Here is a 19,015-nt window from a genome sequence, read left to right on the forward strand (position 1 = left end):
AATATCAGATCTTTGCTAGGAAAATTAAAATAAAAATGCTGCTGTACAAAAACAACCCACAGACACAGTCAGAATAGAATCTGACACCCTGCTGGTCAGGGTGCTGGCAGCAGTTTGATTAAATGGTGGCTGCTGTCCTCCTGGGGTGACAGATGGGGTTCTGTTGAAGCAGTGACCCTGCAGAAGGATCAGTAGTTTTCCTCTGAAGGTCCAGTGGTGGTGCAGATGGGTCTGGTCTTGCTCTGGGAATCCAGTGGAGAAAGGCTGCCTGTGGTGTTCCCAGTCTCAGATTATATCCAGGTAGGAATGCTTGGCTCCTCCCCCTGAGATGTTGTAATTTTATCAGTCCTGCAGTGAGACTCAATGGCTCATTAACAGCAGATATCCCCCTGGAGGGAGGATGGCTGCAGGAAGAGATGAAGAACACTGCCTGTTTTTAACAGATGGTAATGGAATACATACTTTTGGTTACATCTTGCATTGCAACCCAAGACAAGGAAAAGCATAACTTTGGCTACATCACCTCCAGCTTGACTTTGCAGGCCATGTCAGTACTGAAGCACAGAGCAGGCTGCAGGACTTTCTAAAGCTGTGAGCACTCTTGCATATATCCACTCCCCGCTTTTCCTGGGACTAGTTCCTTACAAAATGGCCATGTTCGTGTTAGTTACCATAATCCATGAAAGCTGGTTGTACATCCTGGGTTCTGCTTCAGCGAACTGAGAAGCCTGTCTGCAAAAACAAAATCACAGCAGCCAACAAATTGTTTGCTTGTGTAGTCAGCCCGGGCTCTGTTTCTGTCCCTGGTTGCAGGCTGAGATTGCGGGTAAATCACATGGCTGGATCGGGTGGCTCTGGGGAGGCTCACAGGAAAAGCAGTGCTGGATGGGCCTTTGCAGCACGTTTACTGCCTTAGTTTAGACTTCACATTTCAGCTTGAGCCATCATTTTGGAAAAGTAACAGATTTTCTTAAGATTGTCCACACTCACAGGCTGATGGAACAGCCTCTCACAGTGGTTTGGGTGCACGTATCACTTTTTATTTAATATTGCTGCAGCATCAGTAAGTGGAGCTAAGGAGTTACTTTACCATCACCTCAGAGCAATTTAGGAGCTATGGATCTTGCATCACTGGGTCCTTCTAAAAAGGAAGACATAAGTGGCAGTGGGGTAGAGCTCCTTACTGGTACAAAGCTGCAGTGGGGGATCTCCTGGCCTGCCTGGGATTGCACTGAGCACTGCTGAACAGAGACTGATTTGTCCTTGACTCAGGTGTTGGAAAATGCTGAGCAGTTGGTGTTACAGCAGAGAATTTCATTGCTCTGTGACAGGCAACTCAGCTTTTCTCTGATAAGGGCTTGAGAAATGATGAAGCTTTGCTCATACTGGTTTTGAGCCTTAGTCCATGTGATGCTTATTGCAAATATATGTACTTTGAGCTTTTTCTCTTTAAGCAAATCCATGTAGCAGTACAGAACTTCAAATCCAGGGCAGTGGCTCAACATCTTTGTTTCAAGTTCATCTCAGGAGGTTGGTGCCTGCTGCTGGCAGACACTGCAAGGCACCAACACTGCTTTTTTGAACTGTGCCTTCATGTTGAGTCTGCAGGGAACCCTGTTAAGAAGGGTTAGATAAACACAATTAGGCTGCATTGCCAGCAATGATGTTCTTATTTAATGCATTAATGAGTGCAGGTGGCAGGACCTCTGAAGTGAATTAAATGCAATGCAAACTCCTGCTGTACTAGCAGAGCCATTGTGAGCCACTGAATGCTGAGCCAGCTCATTTGAGAGATGAGGTGGGAGATGGGAATGAGTTTCCCATGCCTGAACGATAATTTTGAGCATTACCTTACAGCACAACCAGCTTGTGCCAAAGAACCAAGAGCAAGCGTGTTTTAGAGCTGCATTTCTGTCAATAGAAGCATTAAGATAAGGTGGTCACAAAAACACATTGACTTACTTGTCATCTTGTTCTGTTACCTGGAAGGATTCAATAATGTACTGGCTACAAGATCTCTGCTTAGCCCACACCAGCACTTAGTGCTAGAACACCAAATCCCTTCCTTTCCTTCTATAGGCGAGATGCTGGAATCCAGCGCAATTACTGTGCTCTGTGGCCTTTCCCACGGTGAAACCTGGTTTATATTTCCTGCTGCTTTAACCTTAGTATCAGTGAAATGATCCCTGGAAAGCTTGTATTGATTGCACATGATTGTCTAATTAAAGTGCAATAAGAAGAATTGCAGAACACTCGCTCTTACAGCCTTGTGCTCATTGTAGACACCATAAATTAGAAAGCTTTCTGTTCAAATATGGAAAATGTCAGTGCTTAATTCCTTTTGCATTTCCAAGTGTCTCCTGAAGGCTGCACTTGTAGATGTGTGGTTATTTTTTTTTCCTAAATAACAACTGGAAAGAAGTGTTACTTTGAGAAAAAATGAGGCCCCACAGGCTTGCAGGGGCCCTGTTCTAAACCTGCTAGCTGTAACCCTAAAGGGAGGCACTTGTAATTGAATGCATTTTAATCTGAAACCTGCTAGATGATCCTTTAACATCATGTGCACAAATATAAATGGATAATAATTATACAGTATATAGAGACAAGTCTTTAAATAGCGCTCTCTGGTCTTACCTGGAGGCTGTTTGTTGCTCTGCCTGGACTTCATGGCTGTTTTGCTCCCTATTGCTTGAGGTTTCATACTTTTAGTGACTTGGATCTTCCTGAGATGTGTGCAGTGAGCTAATTGAAAATAGTTCCTAGTGCTTGATACATAGAAGGAACCCAAGAGTTTGTTGTTACAGGAGTGCATCTTGCTTAGTCACTGATTGAATACATGGCCTTGAGGAAATCACTGAACTTACCCTAACCTTCAGCTTGCATCTCATCCCTAGATGACCCATGATTTACTGTGATCAGTAATTCTGCCCAAGACACTGGGCAGAAAGATCAGTAGAGAATGGTGGACTTTAATTAATGATGCATCAACTGCATACAAAACCTCTTAAATACATTCAGTATCATGTATGAAACTGACTTTCTCCTTTTTTCCCTTCCAGATGTACTTTCCGATTTCCTAGCACGGTTATAAAGATCCAGTTCACATCTTTATACCATAAAGAGGAAGTAAAAGAGGAAGCCTCAACACATCCCCTTCGGCCACTTTACCCTCAAATTTCACCTCTGAAGATTCACATCCCGGAGCCGGATCTCCGGAGCGTGGTCAGTCCCCTCCCATCCCCCACAGGCACTATCAGGTAAGATGTTAATTCTCAAAAAATGTGTTCTCTTGCATCAGTCTGTCAGCCCTTGTTTTGTTTGGTATCCTTGGTGCAAGAAATGCCCCATTAAAAACAACTGATGGTTAAATCTCTGATGTTCAAAACAATGGAAGACTGCTAAAATACACTATGGTGGCTGGCAGTAGGGCACAAGGGTTTTGTTTAAGAGTTGTTTAAGAGCTCAGAGGGCTCAAGGGTAAACGTGAGTGTTGGTTTCACACTATAGAGTTACATATAGAGTCTATCTTTGGCAGTGGAATTAGAAATATTTATTGAGAGCTACCTATATGCATGGAGAAAAGAAAGCAGGCATATACTTTCTATCTTAAGACTGCCTGTTTTATTTTTATCTCAGTAATATTCTGTTGTTGCTGGGTGGTGCTGCTGTTATCTGACGTTAGGGACAAGGGTGGCCATTGGCACGCAGTTTCCTGGGAATGGAAGGAAATGGGGGTAGGATGCTGACCATGTACTGAGGGGCTGTAGCAATCTAAATGTACATCTGGGCGAGTATCCTGTTTTGTAAATGATCTGATCCGTGGATGTGCAGTAGAAATCAGCTGAACATCAAGTTATTGTATGGAATATTTTCCTTCCTTTTCAGGAAAGAGCATTTCAGTGAAATCTTTTAAAGTTAAATATGTTACTTGAAGTATAATTCGTTTTATAAAGTAAAGGAGACTCGCGGTATAGAATGATACATTAGAATTTTAAAACGTGTGAGCATCAAAATAGCAAGAGTGTGCCTGGTAATAATAGTAGCCTTTGGGTTGTTTTCTTGTCTGTACATTTGTAAAAAGGTATAATATGCAAATCTCTTTTGACAGCACTAATTCAGTGAGTAGTATTCAAATCTGCGTGGCTGAGACCGAGACTTCAGTGTCACAATGAAGCCAGTTTGGGTTTGCATGATCTGGAGGCTTGTTTGGGTTTTTCCGACCGTCTTACAGAGCTGCACAGATGTGCAGTGCAGATATTCTAGAAAGAGGGGGCTGGAGGTAGCTGTGGTTTTAGTCCTCTGTTCAGGGACTGCTTTTAGTTTATATTTAACCTTCTCTTTTTAGATGAAGCTTGTTGCTGGGAGGGGAGGGGGATGGTTCCTTTGCCAACATATGGTAGTTAGTTTCCATTCAGTCATCTTGTGCAAAGCAGCACAGTGTGGTTTGTGTTACTAACAGAGGCTGTATCTTTTGACTCTGGCATATGCCTGCAACCGATATTTGATTCCCTGAGAATGTTTCTTTTGCATAAGGAGAAAGTGGAAATAGTAGTGTTGAATTGTGCTCAGCCCCTAATGCAGTGTTTACTAAGGATGATTAATGATTGCATCCGTTTGTCTTGAGCAGAAGCTAATCCAGCCAAGGCTTCAGAAAACCTCAAAAGACATCTGAGGTTTCGCTTGCCGAAGCCCTTTCATTTCCGAGTTCCTCTTACAGAGGAGGGGCTGACACGTTTGTAAACATCCCTGCTCAGCCCCTCCAGCCTTCCCCTCTCCCCCAGCAGGATCTTGCAGCTCTCTCTTGTGGGCCAGGCTTTGGGAAGTGATTTGGGTGTTTCTGCCTGAGAAGGGAATGCTCCTTTGGGAGCATGTAGCTATGCATTCTGGCCATCTGACTTCCAGGGCAGTTCTTTGCTCTCTTGGTAGCTTCACACTGCTGGGTGAGCCTGGCACAGTGTCCTCTCCTCCTTCCCAGAGGCAGAGCTGGGAGGGCTGGCGGGGCTTAGCATGAAACTCAGACCCCTCTCCCACTGCTGGCTTTGGGAGGTGGTTGCTGGGTTCTCCTCCTCCTCCTTCCTCTCCCCCTTCTAGTATTTACTTTCCTAATTTGGTGCGTTTGCCTTGCTCCTCCCTGATTGGCCCATGGAAAATTATTGCAGTTTGGAAATCCTGGGCAGGGTGAAATTTCCTTTTTGGAAAGTGGCTCCTGGCCCCCTTTTCCTGCCTCCACCCTGGTGTAGGGCAGGGGCTGTACCTGCACTCCCCCCACCAGATCCAGCCCTGCCCTCCTGACCCCCAACCCTGCTCTGCCTCCCTGTTTACACTGCAGCTTGCTTCCCTGCAGCTTCTCCCCTGCATGCTTCTGGGTTTTTTCCAGCCTATTTATTTTCCCTCTGCAAAGTGCAGTGCCTAGGGAGGGAATGAGCTTTAGTTAAACAAAACCAAACCTGCCACCCTCAGCAGCTTTGCAAAGCAAGATTCCTGCTTATTCCTGGGGAGAAATGTGCTCACTGTTTTCTCAGCTAGGTGTTTTGTCTCCAGGAGGGGCTGTGTGTGGATGTGTTTTGAATGCTGTTGTACAGCTGTAAGGGAAAATGTTGGTTGGCAGCATGCTGTGAGGGTTACGAATAGGCATGGATTATTTCTTCCTGCTTTGAGTTCAAAACTCCTTTTCAAAAAAGTCAGACTTGCATCTTCCAGAAAGGAAAAGGCCACTGTGGTTGTAAGAACTCAGTAGAAGCAGCCTGCCATTTTACACAACATATGAAAGGGCAGAGTAGCACCAAATCACTCCTCAGTAGGTTCAAGGCATTGAAAGGCTCTGTGAAAATCATGTGGGGTTTGGTTGAATTCAGTTTGACTTTTTGGGAGATAAAACTGAGTCACAATTTCCGGATTTAAGGAACTGACTGTCAGTACATGGCTTTAAGCTTCTGCACCTTTGATTTGGAGGATCCTCTTTGAGTGACAGTGCTTCTGCAGAGTTTCTTAACCTATGCTGCAAACACTTAGCTTTGCCTGATTTAGTGATAGGCAAACACCTTTACCTGATTTTGTGATAAATGCACAGTATCTACATGTATGTGACACTCTGTTGCAACCCAGTGTGCAGAGTGGCTTGTGCTTGGGTTATTATCAGATCTACAGAGACAAGGTGTGATGCAGGACTCTATTCCTGGTCTCAAAGTCTTGCTGATTTGGAGTTCAGATTTATATTGTTTAGTTTCTTTTTTACCATAGTCCAGTCATTATTAATGGCCCTGTAGCAGTAACTTAACTCAGTTTACCAAATAGCATCTCTGCAGCCTTGCCCCTCAGAGCTGGGATGGTTTTAATATTTGAAAATTAAATTCTTTCTTTGTACTTGCTTCCCTATTCTAAACAGCAGTTGTGTTCTCAGTCAGATATATATCTAGATAGATTTATAGATACACACACTGCAATACAGAAATACTAAATGTCATACTATGAAGGTCGGTATTATTATTCACATTTTACAAGTGCTTCTTTTGGCTTATCTCTGCAATAGAATAACTTCGGGCTTGAACGTTTTGTCTTGTACTTGTTTGGGTTTTTCACAGAAAAGGCATGGATTCTTAGTTCACAAACACAGTCTTTATCAGTAAAAAAATTTCTGACATGTAGGAGTAAGAGTCCTTAGGGCCCTGTGAGAGCCACTGCTTGAAAAGTGAGGTTCAGTGTTAACAGCTAAGCTGGTAAATATTTGTGTGTGAACCCAAATTTGTATTTTAACTGTTTGTACTTAATATGCCTGCCCATGTTTGGCTCTTATTAGAAGGGTTGTTAACTAGTTTACAGTGTAGTTAATGGTATGAATAATGAAAGATCAACTTCTTTTGTTCTATAAGCTTGATTAGTAAACCAGAAGGTGTGAGCTGAATTGCTTGGTTTCATATGGTACTTTTTTCACTAAGAGAAATGAGTCCAGTAACGCATTGCATGCTCTGATAGCAGATTACTCAGAAGTAGCTGCAATTATCTTGACTTAGCCACCAACTTGTTTTGTGGCCTTTAACAGGTCATTTAAATTCATTGTCTGATTTTTATGCATGTGTAGTGTAATTACTACTTCACAAGCGTGTGTAGTAGATAAATTATGTATTGAGCTCTTATTCCATAAAGCATGACAAGAGTTTGTGTGAGCCCTGTTCCAGCAGACCTGCAAATGCTGGCTCTGCTTTGATCCAGACTTGGCTGGGAAAAAGGGGGGTGCTTTTTATAGGCTCTAGAATAGCCATGCACTGCTGTTTCACAACCCTTGGGATTTACTCTGCATTTGCACATTTACTCTGAAGGTGTGTATAGGGGGAGGCTGAATGAAGCCTGGCTTCAGTGGATGCATTCACTCACTGGAGCAGGATGCATAAATATTCCCTGCTCTGTTTCATTCAGGCTTTGCCTCTTCCCAGAGCACTGTGAGCCATTGAACTGAAACGCCGCTGAAGAGCTCCAAGGCAGGTTTTTTGCAGGCTCTTTTGCATTGTCTCAGTTATACATTACTTCCTGCACTCAGGCAGAATGCACAGCTCAGGCAACTCCCACAGTTGGACAGAGAGGTGATTATTTTTAATCACCCCAGTCTCCAAACCACAAGCCAAGGAGGATGATGCATATACATCACATAAGAGAAGCAACAGTCTGTGCTGGGCTGGGGAGCTCCTATGCATGTTTATTGCAGATAATGGACTGAGTGCTAGAGGAGATGTGCCAAGCCATGTGCTGGAGGAAGGCTTGCAGATGTCACCAGCTACAGGAGCACTTCCTCTTCCCCAATGAGTATAAAATGTTCACTGAATCCACAGTCAGAGTGAAGTCACTTCCTTTCCAGGGGAACTACTGGAGCACTGAAGAGTAATAACAATTTCACCTTTCGTGGATAGATCACTTTCTCTCAATTGTGGCTTGTTCGACAGCTTTGGTTTTCTTCAGCATTAAGCAGGCAGCTCTCAGATTTCTCCTTTCACATCAAAATCCAGCTTGGTTTGGCAGTCTCACCACTTGTGATTGCTTCTGAAACCTGTCTGAAACACGCAACGTGCAAGAACTTGCCTTTCTTTGAGTTAGGATTTTGGGGCTAGGCCGGGGAAGGTGAGAGCAGTGGAGGATTCTCAGCCATTCTTGCTGATTGGTGTATCGTGGAAAGGCTTGTTTCGCAAGTCCAAGGGCTGTACTTTGACCTGATTCTTGCTTATTGCACATAAAAAGCGTCCCTGTATCTTTGTGCCCCTTTTTGCAGGCTCATGAAGTGGAGTACTCATGAAGTCAGAGGTTTGTTCTGTTTCCCTAACCATAGTCCTTGTGCCCAGGGCAGCACACCTCCAGCTGGCACTCGAGGAAGAGACCGGAGAGGATTTTAAGAAATGGTGATATTTTTTTTTTTCCTCAGTGCCCAACAGGGGCTTAAAAAAATGCTCAGTCAGACTGGAATCTGTATATTGGCAGCATTACCAAGGCTGTAACTCTTATCCCTGCTCTGTCTCTGTACCTGCTTCACAAATGTGCATGTGGGAATTTTTCAAAGGCACTACCATGTGAATACCATATCATAAACCAGCAATGGTTTTGTTCTTCTTTAGCAGTGCAGATTCCAAGTCAGGTAAACAAATTTTTATGGGACCCCAGGTCCCATCCTCTCTTTGTCATAGAGAGGATAGGTACTTTTTCCTTATGCCTGGTTTAAATTTATCCTTTATAGCTTGATCCCTTGATTGAGTAATAAGGCAACTTTCCTGCATTCTACTACTGCCTCTCCTTCTGGGGAAGTTGGCACTGGAATTTGGGAGTGTTTTGGTTTCCAGATTGTTCACAGACTTGTAATATGACCATAAATAAATAAATAATGTAAGCACTTGTTGCTTCATTTTTATTTTTATTACCCCCTAGTCCATAAAACGTGCCTAGTATTGTGAGGCTGTGGAAGTCTTTACATGAGAATCTCAGTGTGCCCAGGGAACAAATCCCTCTAGCAGTGTTCTGCCTCAGACATGGGTATCTTGGGGATCATATAAGAACACAAAAAACAGAGTAATGCTGACTTAGGTGTAGTTTGCCTCCATTTTCTTGGACAGGAGACTGCCTTGAAGCAAGGACTTTCTGACTACCTGTTTTCTAAAGCCCCTGGTGACTTCCCTGTCTCACCCTAAGAACTTGTGTATGGGTCTTTTCCATTCACACAGTCTTTATCACCAGCCCTGTCTTACAGCATGTCACTCCACAGTGTAGCCACAGAAGTAGAAGCACTTTCTTTTGTTTTGCACATGCTGCTTAGTTTCATTTTGTGCTCACCATCTCTTTTGGTGTAAGAGGTCTGGAGCTAAACACTTCCTCTTGTTTTTATAGCTGTGTCACTTTGCACCTCAGCTTCTGTCTTAAACAATTTTTTCTTGTACAAAATCCATTCTATATCTCTAATCATCCTACTTAGCCCTGTCAGTACCTTCTCTAGATCTGCTCTATCCTTTTTCATTTCTTTTTTTATGAGAGTAGACAAGCACCACACGGTGTCCTGGTGTGAATGCACCATGCACACAGTGGTACACCCTATTTTTGCAGGCCGATTGTTTGGTTAAACAAACTGATTGTAGACATTCCAATAGCAATGCAGCACGTTGTACACACTCTCCAGCAGCTTAGAGTTAATTGCTGCTAGCAAGTGCTGTGAACTTACAGGCCGGGTTCCTCTTGGCAGGAGTTGAAAGTGAATCGTGGTGTTACAAAGAACGTTCAAGCCCCGTGTTTAAAAGGCATCCTTCCACTTACATGGGTGAGTGTATTGCAGACACTGCCTTTAGCCCTCATCTTTCTGGCCTTCCTGCCAAAGAAGGGTTAAGTCTGAAGTGGAAAACATGCTGCAGAGGTCTGGTGTGATTCAGCACGTGGTTGTAGTCTGATTCTAAAGCTGAGTTCTCAGCGTGGTATTTAGAGAACTGTGGCTCAGTGGCTGCCTGCAGTCACTGTTTCAAGTTGAGATGCTGAATCCTCAGTGGATATCAAAGATCTCTGGCACTTGGGGCATTAACCATGGTACTATGGGATTAAGACTGGGTAACTGCAGCTGGGCTGCTTCCATGCTCTGTGTGCCTTTCAGTGGTGTAAAACACTTCCTTCCTCTCCAGAATGTTCTCTTCCATAACAAGCAATCTTAACCCAAATTGGATTGGATTGATTGTAAGCTAGGTTTGCCAGCATGGACAGTGAGCATGGATCACAGCAGTGTGGTAGGATGTCAGAGCAGGGTGAAATTGCAGACCTTGCTGTGCTTTTCTCAGTGAAAGGTTATAGCATCAACATGGATCAAGTTATAGCCAAGCATTGATGCCCTGTTAATATCCAACAAATCATTATTACTGTCCTTGCAGTTGATTTTTATTTTATAGCACAAACAGGTGTTTGTAGGGAAAACTCTTTGTTTCATAATATTTTTAAAGGGGGTGTGAGTGCATGCAAGCATCCCTGGCCAGCCCCTGGCTTTGGGTGGTGAGGAGAATTCCAGGAACTCCAGGAAACTGATGTCACTGCATTGTGTTTGCTTGTTTTCTTTTGACTGCACTAATGTTTAATTTTAACTTAACCCTCAGAGGGGTATTTTTAGTAAAACTGTTTCTTCACTCCTTCTGTCCGATGTTGGGAGGGGAACAGATTGTGTCTCCTTGTTTTTTCCAGTAGTCAGCTCTTTCTGCCTCCCCTCTGAAGAGCTGTGATGATTGACTGAGAGCTTGAACACTCAGCAGCATGTGTTACCCTGTCTGTGCACAGAGTGCCTAAATGCTGGTGTTTGTTCTGTCCCCACATCTCTTGATTTGTTCATTGATCCAGGCTGAAAGGAAGCAGATCTACCTGGACAAAAGTGCTTCGTTCTGATAAAAGATAATATCTCTTCCAAATCTTTGGCCTGTGGCTCTCCCAAGGGGCAGCTGGCTTTTCTACAAGTTATTAACACTTTAGTTTGGAGGGGCTCTGTCAACACTCCAGAGAATCACAGTCCTGCAAGGGATGGTTTCTCCCTTTGATTTTTTGTTTGTTTGTTTTTTTTAAGCAAGAGATCGTTCTTAAAATGCAGAAGGTAGAGCTGGAGAGACAAAAACTGAGCTGCTTGCTCTGCTGATTTAGAATAAAGGAATAAATTCTTTTATCTATTTTTATTTATGTATTTATTAAAAAGGAAAATAAAAAGCAAGAAATACAGCTCTGCAGAGCATGGATTTATTGGAGAACTTCTCTCCCATATCTTTGTCCTGAATTTTGGCTTCTGTCTTTGTGGTTTGCTGTTTGTGTATTTCTGCAGACAAATAACAAAATCAGAAAACTCTGTTTCATCCTATTCCATTTCTAGCCCGTGTGTTACAATAATTGCTCGGGTGCCAAACACAAAAAGAATCGCTGTGTTTTTGGTTTGTCATTGTTTCATGTAGGAAAATGGCTTTCAGCTGTAATTATCTGCACATTATAAGAAGTGTGTATATGAAGAAGCTATTGAAAAATGACAGCAGAATAATTAAATTCACACCAACTGCTCATGTGAATACTAAGACATCAAGAGTGTCTTCTGTGGTTTAGTATTACCCACTTCCAAAGCTTGGAGTAGCAAATTTTCATTCATTTTCCTGCTCAAATAGGTCTCTGCTCTTTGAAAGGCTGGGTAAGAAATGCCTTTATTGCTGGCAAAGGGAGATCTGTAAGTATGGGCTCATCCACATTTTATATCTTGCACCAGCTGAATGCTTTACCTTGTGCTGTGCTCCTGAACAGCATCACCCATGAATGTCCAGGACTATTGGTGGGCACTGAAAGGGTTACCAGGTGCTGTACAAAGCTGGTATATGGGACAGGGGTGAGCTTGGGTTCCCTGTTGGAAGGGTTTGTTGTGGCTGGATATTTGTGCTGCCTTTCCTCTGCCCTCCAGCCCCCCCCCCTCTCCATTCTGTAATTCACTTTTAAAAGAAACCAGTCTGGGTTGTGCTGAGCTCAGCACTGCAGCCATTTGCAGAGACACCACAAGGAGAAGCAGCACTTCTCAGTTTACAGGCTGGACTGTGGTAGGAAATGGTCATTCCTTACACTGACAAATTGCTTCTGCACCCAAGGTATTGCCCACTGAGCAAACAGGGGTTGTCTCACTGCTTCCTCTCCATCCCTGTGTGCATGTGGGGGAAGCTATCCAGACAGTCATCTTTTGAGGAAGGGACCAACGTTCTGTGTTTTTTCATGCAGCATTTGGTGCAGTGCTCTGATGAGTGTCAGCATTTGTTTGTCAGTTTGTGTGTCAGTTATTGGGCATTTCACCAGTAAGAGGATTGTTTATGCCAGTTTTACTGAATTCTAGTTCCAGCTGTGAGCTTCAATTTGCATCTTTTCATACAATTTGAACTGCTTGTTTTGCTATGTAAATCTTCTGTGTATTGGTTTGCTTTCTTGTTTACTGTTTCTCTGCTCCTAGAAGACATTTGTAATCCTGGGATTTGGCTGTGCATCCTGCTGTTCTGGCACTGAATCTCTCAATTCTGGACAGCACAGGACAAGGGAGAGATAGAAAAAGGGAATTTCAGCTTCCCAGACTCATCCCTCTCTTCACATCCTTCCAGGCCAGGTTGGATGTGGCTTGGAAAAACCTGGTCCAGTGGAAGATGTCCCTGCCCACAGCAGGGGGTTGGAACAAGGTGATCTTTAAGGTCTCTTCCAATCCAAGCCATTCTTTAATTCTTCCTACCCTACAAATCAAGGACGTGTGATCCTTAGACAAGCCTTTCTAATTAGTTCTCATCTTGTAGCACTCATTTCTGTGTGCCTGAGTGATTGTTGCAAATTTTAGCCCCCTTTTATGTGTTTGTAGCGTTTTATCACCTTTCGCAGCCTGTAGTGCTCAGTCACCGTTCCTGTAATGCCATCTTGTGGTGGCCCTGCCACTCTGAATGTGCCTTTTCCAGCCAAAACTGATGTTGGGCTGTGTTTGTGTGGAGGCAGTGAGTGCAGCTCCCCTTTGCTGGCTGCATGAGTGTGGGGTGAATCAAGGTAACACCCGTCTCCAGCTGTGTGGTGTCAGGGTATGGTCCTGTGAAGCTCAGATTTGATGTTGGAGACTTTCATGGCAGATCCCTGCTCTGGGTGCTTTAGCTCTGATGCTGTAGAACTGTCTTTTAGAAGGATTGATTAAATATGATCTGTGTTTCAAGATTGGTGTGTTGTTCCATAATAACAAGCTCTTCATTTACTTAAATATTCATCCCTGATACTCTCTGTGTTGTTTGAACTTTTAAGTGCTTCTCTAAACACAAAGGAGTTATTTAATACTTTGAAACACTGCTCTGTTGTGATTGCAGGAAGTGTATATGGCGGGGAGTGTCAGGATTTTGTAGAAATTCCAGTTTTATCTCTGGTGGTTTTTTTTTCTCAGTCTGTCTGGGCTTTGGATAAGCCAAAGGGGTAAAAGTAAGGCCATTGCATCTGGTTCTCCATGGCCAGAGAGCTTTACTGTACCTTCGAGAGTAAGAACTGTGTGCCTTGGTAATAAATGAAGTAACAACTGTATTTCTTTTTTTTCTTTTTTTTGCCTCTCCAGTGTTCCCAACTCTTGCCCAGCCAGTCCACGTGGTGCTGGATCCTCAGGATATCGTTTTGTTCACAACATTACCTCGGATCTGCAGCTGGCAGCAGAGTATGCGGCAAAGGCAGCATCAGAGCAGCAGGCAGATGCATCTGGCGGGGACAGCCCAAAGGTTCACACAAACATTATTTACCCAGCAGTGCTCCTTGGGAGGATTATTAAAACCTGGGGCTTTATTGCTAGTCCTGGTTAGAGTTAAAAGGGGTTTAAGAACACCCTGGTCATAAGGGTGCTGTGTACAGTATCCTCCAGGGGTTTGAGGTCATTCCTTCAAATTGTCCTTGGCTTTGTGGTAGTCTCTGCTTGCTTAGCTGCCCAAAATGTATTCAAATCACTCACTGAAGTGTTTAAGCAAGAATAATTGTTTTGCTTATTTGATAAATCAAGATCCCATAAAGAGGAGGCGCATAAAATTCAACATCTCATTTTGTTCTTTAATTAATGGTATTTTGCAAAACACAGTTGGAGAAAGCAGAAGCAGGGGAAGAAACCCAGATCCTTGTTATGAGAAGTCTGTAGTCAGACTTTGAAAGAAACATGAAGGCCTGTCAAGTAGGCGTTAAACGAGGAGAGTAGCAAGTGGAATTTAGATTTAAAAATAACTTAGAATGATAAAATGTAATTTTGGTGAGCTGATCTTCAGATCAAAGTTAAAAGTTCCATATCCAAAACCACCTGATTTGGGATTGGGTGGAGGAGCACACTACTAGATGGGTTTTTTTGGTAGACTTAATTCTCCCTTGAGACAAGAAGGGTTGTTCTTGATGAAGTAATGCAAAGAGTTGGAAATACGAGATCTAGCAAGCAAATTAAAGTTCCTAGAATGAAACAAATCCTGCTGGAGAAGGGAAGGAGTGGCATCAGGTTTCATGTTGGGCTTGTTGCTGGGAGGAGGGCTGATAACATACTGCCTGAAACCTTTCTAACAGAGTGGAGCTGTAGCTGGGCAGAACTGAGGGCTTTAATTCATGAACACAGAAAGCAATGAGTGTACCTGTACTCTATTTCTTGATTCCAATTGCCTGTCTTGACCCCTTTCCTTGTGCTGGTGTAAGCATGTGTGGGAAATTTGGTGGGGAAAGGAATCAGATTGAAGTTGGGGTTTATGTGTGTTTGTGGGGAGATGGAAGGAGATACTTTCATCTGACTCAGCCCTGTAGCTCTGTTTGCACACAAATGCTTGTGCTAAATGGGGTGGTGGCAGCATAAAACAGCAGTGGGAGAGCTGATGTTCTCTTTGCCCTGCTGCTCTCTTGGCATCAGTGAAAATTACAGCCCAATGTGCTTTTTAAGCTTGCGTTGTGGTACACTGCAGTGTAAGAATTCTTTGTTAGTGACTAAATTTTTGTTTGGTTTTTTCCTTGCTTAGGATGAATCCAAGCCACCCTATTCTTATGCTCAGCTAATTGTGCAGGCTATATCTTCAGCACAGGACAGGCAATTAACACTAAGTGGGATCTATGCCCACATTACCAAGCATTATCCGTATTACAGGACTGCTGACAAAGGCTGGCAGGTGAGTTCTTGACACTGACAAGCTTTTAAACTACTTTGACATGGCTTATCTGCTTTGAAATGCATTTATTAAAGATTTGGGGCACTGGGAATAGAGCTGCTTTGACTGTTCCCAGAGTGAATTTGTTTAACACAAGCTGACTAGTTCATTTGTGGGTGATTAGTTGGGTTTTTTTGAATACTTTGTAGGGCAATGTAATGTGTTACTGTTGGGCTCTCTGGTTCCTCTTTTAATGCTGTATTCCTGTGTCTTTCATTTTGTATTTGGTTTCCCTACGTCCTTGCTTGTCACTCCTCTGGCCAGATACTTGCTTAATCCTTCACCTCATCTTTGGCTTGATTTCTCCAAGCAGTGGATATCCAACCTAAAACTGAGGCTCCAGTGTTTAATTATAGCACCTTAAATCATTACAGATGTTTTGTTTTCCCAGTGTATCAACTGCATTGCCTAAGTCACAGTTTGCAAGTTCTGAATTTGAGTGGGAACTTGGGAAACTAGGAGTCCATGCACTCCTTGTGGTACTCAGGGAAACCTGAGCAACTTCAGAGGAGAGCTTGGATGTAGTTAGCACATGCTAAATCAAACTTCAATGTTCACTTGAGGGCTGCTTCCAAAGTGTCAGGAGCCTCAACTCCACCTGCTTTCAGACTTTTTCTTGGCATCACACCTCTGCCATGGGTGTTGGCATTTGAATGTAATACACTAATACAGCTGCAAAGGCTCTCGCAGCTGCTGATTTCACTGTGAGCAACTGGCAGGAGCAGAACTGCTTGGTGCACTTTGAGTGCAGTTGGAATAAATACATTTCTGCCTCCCTGGCTTTTCCCTGCAGTTCTAATTAATTGTGGAATTCACTTCCTGCCCTAACCTGCTCTGCAGAGTTGCACTCTGTGAACCAGTTGCTGCATCCTGCTTCAGAGAGCTGTATTTCAGTAGGGAGTGAAGTTGCCTTTTTCTCTCCCCTCCAGTGGCATTGTAAGGCTTCATCAGTGAAGAGATTGTCTAAACCTGCTAGAAAAGCTTTATTTTTGTTTTGAGAGTTGAAGAGGGATGAGTTTGTGCACACAGGGGCTTGCTGAGCCCTTCCCCAGCCCCAAAAGGCAGCACTACACCCTGTCAGAGGTGGCCTGTTGCAATGGAAAGGATAAACAGTCTTGTATCATCTAGAGAGCTACAGAGTGCCACAGAGCTCATGGATTCCTCCCAGAGCTGGCTGAGGGCATGTTGGCTGCCTTGCATTGTGATTACTGGGAGATGCAGTGTCCTCTAGGGCATGTTTGGGCACCCTGGTAATCGTTTGGCAGGTGAGCAGTTAGCACAGGCTCAGACAACTTTTTCCACTTGCCGAGAATAAAGCCTGTCTTTTGAGAGAGTTCTGATGTGGTTTACAGTGATTTCCCCCTGCCTCAGCAAAAGCTCTGCTTTCATGGCTTTCCACAGAGAAGTCACTGCTCTGACTGGCTCCAGATGTATTTAAGTAATGGTTAGCACCAAGCAAACCCATCTTTCAGCTTGGTTAGGAGAAACTCTGACACTTTCCCCCACGTTTTCTCCTGCTGTTCCCCTGTGACTTTGGAGCCGTGTGAGTTGAGTGACTTATTTCTACCTTCAACACTGATTCTGGCAGCGTGGATTTATTTTTCCAAGCTGTGTGGTGCAACCCATTTGTCTTTGTTACATACTTCTACATGGCAAAATAATCACCTCATTCCTCTGCTTCCTGCAGAATTCCATTCGGCACAACCTCTCCTTGAACCGTTACTTTATTAAAGTCCCACGCTCCCAAGAAGAGCCTGGAAAGGGCTCCTTTTGGCGAATTGACCCTGCCTCTGAAGCCAAACTTGTAGAACAAGCATTTAGAAAAAGAAGGCAAAGAGGAGTGTCCTGCTTCCGAACACCTTTTGGGCCTCTCTCCTCCAGGTAACTTCAGTTTTCTCTCATCTCTCTGCCAAACTCATTACAAAGGAAATAAACTAAAACTTCTCCTGAAGTACAGTGAGTAAACTTTGCTTCTCTTTATAGTTTGAGAGGTGATATAGTTAGTCCTGAAGCATAATCTGAAAATTGTCCTGACTTCTTAAGTGTTTAATAAAAAAAAAAATCCAGATTCAAACTGCAAAAATGCATCAAATAACATATCTGTTTTGGCATCGTTTCAAAGAAATTCAAAGCAGTTATCACTGGAGTGAGTGTTTTCAGATCCCAATCTCTGATTTCAGGAAAGCTGTGTTTAGATGTGGATTAGATCATAGTGGGAATAACTTCTGTGGTATTTAAAACACTCTCCTATAGGGAAGATCATGTTGATGGTGGTTGTCAGCAGTGAAGCAATGGGAGTTGTGTGTGGCTGCTCCAGTCAGCTCAGCTGCCTTGTGCAGTGACAGCTTCTTTGAGCCCTGTAGCTGTGAGGAGAAGACTTGGAATTCAGCACTAGCTGGAGAAGTTTCATGGAACATTCCTCCCACACCTCCTATTTTCTCTGTTAAAATATGGGGGAAACAGGAGGAGAATTTTTCAGCTTTTTATTCTGGTTTGTCATTAAAGAAATGTACAATTCCTCACATATTTGAGACCAGAGATGGGAACCAAGGGGTTGGGGAGGGAGGCAACAGGGGAGAAGGGGAAGCAACTGCTCTGTAAGCATATGCAGGACCAGACACTTGACTCTACTTGCATCTTTCTTCTCCTCCCTGTCACTCTCAAAGTCTGACATAGATTCTTTGAGAATGACTTCAAGTTATAAAACTGATCTGAGCATGTGGCTCAGATTTGGGGATTCTCTGTCAGCAGTGGGTCTAACAATGAAAGGTTCACCCTTCTCTGAAGGCTCCAGTTTCCTTCAGCAAGGAATAACTCAACAGTATTTGGAGCTGGAGTGTTTGTGGGGTCCCTGTGTACCTTTCATCTCTTCCCAGCAGGACTGCAGTGGGTGGTGTGGAGGAAAGGCTGTCCTTCCTAGAGAATCCTGTACTGGACATAACTGTGTCTCTGCTGCTGTCCTGTGGTTAAAATGCATCTGCACTTTTCAACACTATGTTTTGGTGTTTCAGGAGTGCTCCTGCCTCCCCTACTCACCCTGGCCTGCTGTCCCCTCACTCTAGTGGCCTACAGACTCCAGAGTGCCTGTCACGGGAGGGCTCACCCATTCCACACGATCACGACTTTGGGTCAAAGTTAGCCTCAGTTCCAGAGTATCGGTATTCCCAGAGTGCACCCGGTGAGTAGCTCTTGTTCCAGAGGCTGGCTGTTCACTTGCCCCCTGTGCCATGCTGAGGACACCCTAGGAAGGCTCCTGCAAGTGCTTTTTGGAGGATCCAGGACTCACTTTCCACTTTGTTGTTATAGATTGATGGTGCAAGTACAACTTCAACCCATTTTTCTTACTCCACTTTGAATGAGGGGCAGAATGTGTAGAGACAGCTGATCTAACCTTGAGCTACGTGGCTGTAAAGATCTGACAGCAGAGTAGCACACAGCTCACTTGCTCTCATTTACCAGCCTCTGGATAAGATCAGCTTGGCTACACCAAGCTCTGGTGCTGTGGCCAGGGCCTGGTAAATACCTGCTTGTCGTCTGTGCTGACCTGGAGTGTAGCATGAGGTTGGAAGGCAGAGCTCATTAAGGAAAGCTTGGGTTGGGGTGTTTTCTTAATGTTTAGTATGGTTTTATTCATAGAATACAAGATGACAAGTAAGGTTTTTGTACGTGAGGGAGAAGTTTGAAGGTGGTATTTTTGAAGCTTTGATTTTTTTTGTTTGTTTGTTTCTGCCTTCGTTCTTGCCAGTGCTGAAGCACTGAGTAGACTGGAAGTGCACAGATGAAATAAATGGAGGTATTTTTGCCTCTCCTGTTTACATGTGCTTCTCTTTTCTGTTCAG

At 43.7% G+C, this 19,015-nt stretch overlaps 1 protein-coding gene across 1 annotated transcript in view; it reads left to right on the forward strand.

Moving 5' to 3' along the window:
* Positions 1-19,015, forward strand: part of FOXK1 (forkhead box K1) — a 56,506-nt gene that overhangs the window by 23,897 nt on the left and 13,594 nt on the right. The window contains exons 2-6 of the mRNA XM_058849331.1: positions 3,060-3,257; positions 13,577-13,733; positions 14,991-15,137; positions 16,864-17,057; positions 18,188-18,354. Coding sequence (XP_058705314.1) covers positions 3,060-3,257; positions 13,577-13,733; positions 14,991-15,137; positions 16,864-17,057; positions 18,188-18,354 — 863 coding nt within the window. The remainder of the gene's footprint in view (positions 1-3,059; positions 3,258-13,576; positions 13,734-14,990; positions 15,138-16,863; positions 17,058-18,187; positions 18,355-19,015) is intronic.

This window comes from Poecile atricapillus, chromosome 14, assembly GCF_030490865.1.
Source record: "Poecile atricapillus isolate bPoeAtr1 chromosome 14, bPoeAtr1.hap1, whole genome shotgun sequence".
Classification (NCBI taxonomy): domain Eukaryota; kingdom Metazoa; phylum Chordata; class Aves; order Passeriformes; family Paridae; genus Poecile; species Poecile atricapillus.